Source organism: Solanum pennellii, chromosome 6, assembly GCF_001406875.1.
Source record: "Solanum pennellii chromosome 6, SPENNV200".
Classification (NCBI taxonomy): domain Eukaryota; kingdom Viridiplantae; phylum Streptophyta; class Magnoliopsida; order Solanales; family Solanaceae; genus Solanum; species Solanum pennellii.
Window position 1 is genome coordinate 806,880 of NC_028642.1, and position 5,273 is coordinate 812,152.

Below are 5,273 nucleotides of genomic sequence, written 5' to 3' on the forward strand. Positions count from 1 at the left end.
TAAAACATATATATAATGTCGGATCTGAGTCAAAGTTACTAAATTCGACTGAATCGAGGTGTGCTAGTGTCTACATCAATCCCTACTTTTACCTTCATAGCCTAGAGAGAATAATGCTCAAAGACCTATGCTGTTTTTTTGCCCCCTTGGAATGGATGACACAAAGGGGAAAAAAAAGTCTAATTCATTTTATGCCCACTTTCAAAAGGACCATCACTTTTGATATGAAAAGCAACTTTTTTTACTTCCTGTTGAACTACATGCGTAAAAAGGGCAAATCCCATTTTTGTTTATACCAAATTCTAATTATTGATGTTGACAATCAATATGAAACTTTAAAGACTAAGGTAGAAAGAGTAAGATCTAAAAAAGAATAGCAACAATATCATTGATATCACTTGTAAAAGACTTCCACTATGCTATTTATAGTTATCTTTTACACAACCTAATATAATTCTATTTTAAGTGGAGCTCTACGTTATTGGTAAAATTGATGTCATATGACCAAAAGGTCAAGAATTCAAACTATGAAAACAGTCTCTTGCAGAAATGCAGGGTAAATATGACATACAATAGTCCCTTGTGATTCAGCCCTTTCCTTAACCCCACACATCGTGGGAGTTTAGTGCACTAGACTGTCTTGTTAGAGTTCTTGTTTTAAATAACGAGCATGAAAGTACTCAACTATAGTAAGATCCTAGACTCGCTCTGAGTCCTTCGTGATGCCCCGACTCTCGGTCTCAATCAAGAAAGAAAGGAACCAGCATTTTGTGTATATAAATAATAAAACTCTACTATTACTTGAAAAATCAAACTACTTTTAACTATGATTTTGTAAAAATACTAAGTATGTGGCTTTTGTCATTTATGATAACAATAGAAATGAATGTCAATTGCCCCATTTGGTTGATCAATGGCCAACTCATGCTAGTGACAAAAGCAAAGTTGTCTACTTTCAAACATATTCAAAGAGTTTAAGGATTATGCATTAAAAACAAAATGATGTCAAACAATAACATAATTTGACAGACAACATAAGTATCCATCAATAGTTTGCATTTATGTTGTTCAGACTCTTCAAAAACGTCGTTGAATGCCTGTCAGATACTCTAAAAGTAGCGCTTTTTTAGAGGTTCCGACATGGGGCTTGCAACATTTTTTTTCTCAACCAAGGGAATTCTCATATGAGGAAAACTCTTTCTCTGTTTAAGCTGTGTTTCTGTTCCATCATTCAAATCAATGGCCTCCAAGTATCTACTCAAATCATTAACTTCATTTTCTTGATTTCTTGATTTTGCAATGCTTGTAATCCCCTTGTCCCGAGACGGGGTTAAATTGAGCGACATGGACAGTGAAGATTCATATAACCGACCCTGACTTGTTTGGGATTGAGGCGTAATTGTAATGTCGATCGCCTTGTCGTCTTTGGTAACCATCTTCACTCTTTTTTCCTTAGTCTTTACTATCCCATTTACCAGTCCAACTCTTTTTCTGTCATGCTCTCCAGCTCCAACTTTCCTCAACTTTGAGCAAACTTCTGTGTCAATCTCAATAGATTTATCAGTTCGATACTTAGACTGTACATCAAAGACATCTTTTCGCGCATTTGATGCTTTTTTTGCCTTAGGTATCGATGCAGCATATCGTGACTTGATTGGACTTAGAACTAGTGTTGTTCTCATCGAATCTCGGTGTACACTGTCAATGGATAGCGGACTTCTAGCTCTTTTAACTTTGTTTGATGCTTCAGCACTATTCCCTTTATCTCTACTTCCTGACATTCTCTGCTTCTGTGGTTGATTCGAGTTTCCATCGAAAGTTCTCTCCACTGACATATCCTGTTAACAAATATCGCGAGTCGTCTAGTTTATTTCAAATATACACATATATAAACTATGACACAAAAAAACACTAGCATGTACTTTAGATGTATATAACTAACACATATATGTACTTGTAGGATTTGTTTTTCTTAAAGCAATTGATGAAGTAAAGTTATATGCAAAACCAACCTCATCGAAGAAGCCAAATTTTGGCGATGGCATACAAAGACCGGATGGTTGGGGATTCTCCCTTGGCACTGAAGCAACAGGTCCTGTAAGCTGACTTCGAGGCAATAAGAGACGACTATTTGAATCACTGTGAGCTCGATTGGTGCTAGACGCTGACAATGATGACTCCAAGGACCGGGCTTTTGTAGTACTGAGAGGTGATTTATGAGAGGAACTAAGATTTTCAAACTTCTTACTCTTTGTAGATGATCTTATCGGAGTCTTAGTGGTCGAGACAGAGGAAGAGAGTTTTGTCTTTCCGGTTTCTCCATGTTTACTAGCATAAGCAGATGTCACATACAAAGGACAAGAGGTGATTGAAGAGTGAGTATTGGAATTCGACACCATCAAATCTCGTCCTACAAATGTCACAAGTTATTAATTCTTATGATAAACGATCAAGAATGAGATAACAACTTCATTTGTAAAGAGGTGTCGCGTACCAGGTCCAGTTCTCTTCTTGCCTCCTATGTCCACAGAATACATGTCTCGTGATGATATTTTGCTTTGCCAAGTCGAAGCACTTGATCTCGGCCATGGTTTTGGAAGCTTAAGTGAATTACACTCTCTTCTTTTATAAGGTTGCTAGTTAACAACAACTAAACTATGTTAGTTAAGAATCACTTTTACAATGTTGTCAGTATATAAAAGTTAAAACTCTTACATTATGTGTTTGGTAAATGTATATAGCAACACTAACCTGTGTTTTAATTCTCTCTGGTCTAGCATCATTGATGTTCTTCCTCTTGAAAACTAGACTACGATCGATCTGGCAATTAAAAATGAGATCGTTAATCGATTAAATGAACAACATTATACTAGTAGAGAAAGGGAAATATCAATGTTTACATCGTCCCTTATGTAACTAACCATGTTTCTGGGGCCAGTTCTAATACTTGAAATAGACTGTTGGTCTGGCCTCCGAGCGCATACATCTTCTAGGATGACAGGCAGAGGATGATTCTCTAATGTGTCGAACTCTTTGTTCATCGATGATAGTTCATGTGGTTCAAGAAGACCTATCAATAGATATAATTACAATAACACCTCAAATACCAAATAAGTCAGGGTCAGCTATATGAATCTTCACTGTCCATGTTGCTTCTACTAGCATGGATATGAGTAGGAGTTCTCTATACTTTCTTCTAGCATACAAATAACATTACACCTAAAGTAATAGTATATAGATCAACATACATCGATGATTGAAGTATATGAGATCTTAGAGTTAACGGCCAAAATCTTTCTTGAACTATTGCGTTTTTACGAGTTGCACACTCCAACTATCAGTTGTTCCCTTTTCTTACCTGAACTATCACCATCCATGTATTAAAACACAACTCAACTGTCAATTGTTTCCTCTTCCTACCTGAACGATGGTGATAGTTCAGATAGGAAAACGTAACTTCTGATAGTTCTATACATTCTATTGGCATACAAATCTCTAACAACATTAGACCCAAAGTAATCATATATAGATCAATACCTATCGACGGATGAAGTATATTATATGTTATACAAACATAAAGCAACTATAGTTAACTGCATTGACATTGTATATCGAACAATAACAGATGAAATACTACCTGTGCTAGTGAAGAAAGCGTTATCCCAAGCTGAACTTTTGCGCAAGTAACTAGGTCTTCCGGGCTGAATAGGTTCAGAAGACGAATGGTTTAGCCCCTTCAGCTTGTTCACTTGTGTTGATTTATGTATTTTCGCGGAAGTTCTTGGTAAATTTGAACCCTCACCATTCTCATTTCTACTGTCCAATGTTACTGCACACAAATGACATCAAGTGAAGTTGTTGCATACAATTGCTTCTATATATACACTCAAACAACAACAACTACACCTCAGTCCCTAGCAAATCGATTGTTATATATACTGATGTGCATATAGGCAGTAAACTACGAAGAATCCCCGAGAGGAATAGCTCAAACATGACTGGTATATCCAGTGATGATTCATATAACAGACTCAAACATGATTGGTATCAAGGCGTAGTTGTATTTTTGTTGTTGTTTCTGTTCGAATTAACATATACGTCAAATTAATTTCTTAAAACTCCGTGTCCAATCAAATACCGTCAATAAAATTGCACCAACGGAGTAATAAAACATATTATAGATTCTCAACCGGAAGAGATATGAATGTATAAATAACAAGGAGGACTCATTACAGGGGCGCATATATGCATTAGGGTTCACCTGAATCCCCTTTCACCGAAAAATTACACTATATGTAGAAAGTCAAAATTAGTTTGATTTCCTTTGACTTTATTTGTTTAGATTTGATGTGAGAATCTTGACTCCGCTACTAACTAATAAGGTATATGATAAAGAAAGTTACCGACCTGAAAGGCGAAGATCTTCAAGAGATTCAAACAAAGGTGAATCAATAAGAAAATCATCCTCTGATGAAATATCAATGAGCTTAAGCTTTTGATCTCCAATATCATAACATTCCATTTAGTCAAAAATGTAAAAAGATAATATTTTGAATGTTTGATTGGTAGGAATAGAATACTTAGAACCTGTAGTGAGAAGTCTCGAGTTGAGCTTATAAATGAAAAAAAAAATGTACTTAAGTGGCATTAGTCTGAATAAGTTGGACTTAACGGAGATATCGAACATCGAGTAAGACAAAAATTGAAAAATTGGAGTTTGAAGTAATAGCAGATTAGGATTTGTAACTGACTTTCAATATAATTAAGCAGAATCAATTAATTAAATCTTATGATATGCAGCTGATTACTTTCTATTTAAAATGAATTTTGAACTTTTTGACGTTTCCTTGATCAAAGCCTCTTCATAGTTTTTTAAAATTTCAAAAAAATTTCCTGGCGGAATTTTATTTTTTTTAAAAAAAAAATAAAAAATTAGGGGCCTTCACTAAAAAAAATTTAAAAAATTGTGGCAATAATATAATTATCGCTATGCAAGGATAATGTATTACGGATATTTAGAGAAAAATTACATAATTAGATATACTTCACTATCATGTATAATATATATACAACAATACTATTGTTATCTATATTTTCAAAATATTACCTACTTTACCACAAACTAAGAGTTTTTTTCAAATCATATATTGAGGAAAATACACTTATATACATGTATTTGCTACTATGTACACATAAATAGGGAGAGAGCCGAGCGAAATTCGTAAGCGAATCACACTAGATACATACATACATATATGTATGTATGTATATAT

The 5,273-nt window shown here is 34.6% G+C and overlaps 1 protein-coding gene across 1 annotated transcript; it reads right to left on the reverse strand.

Annotated features, from left to right (window-relative positions):
• Nucleotides 1-976: 976 nt before the first annotated feature.
• LOC107021933 lies at nt 977-4,572 on the reverse strand. The gene is made up of 7 exons (XM_015222648.2): nt 4,408-4,572; nt 3,638-3,829; nt 2,922-3,070; nt 2,752-2,820; nt 2,495-2,636; nt 2,013-2,410; nt 977-1,838 (listed from the first exon to the last, which is right to left on the reverse strand). Exons 1-7 carry the CDS (start codon nt 4,520-4,522, stop codon nt 1,110-1,112), a joined length of 1,794 nt encoding a protein of 597 aa, XP_015078134.2. The 5' UTR covers nt 4,523-4,572; the 3' UTR covers nt 977-1,109.
• Between the last annotated feature and the right edge of the window lie 701 nt (nt 4,573-5,273).

Bases quoted from the DNA above. Each gene is read 5' to 3' on its own strand.
- LOC107021933 (XM_015222648.2), bottom strand. From the start codon at position 4,522: ATGGAATGTTATGATATTGGAGATCAAAAGCTTAAGCTCATTGATATT. The intron at 2,821-2,921 runs GTTAGTTACATA...TTTAATTGCCAG, and splicing joins GAACTGGCCCCAGAAACATG to ATCGATCGTAGTCTAGTTTT. The intron at 2,637-2,751 runs GTTAGTGTTGCT...GTTGTTAACTAG, and splicing joins CAGAGAGAATTAAAACACAG to CAACCTTATAAAAGAAGAGA.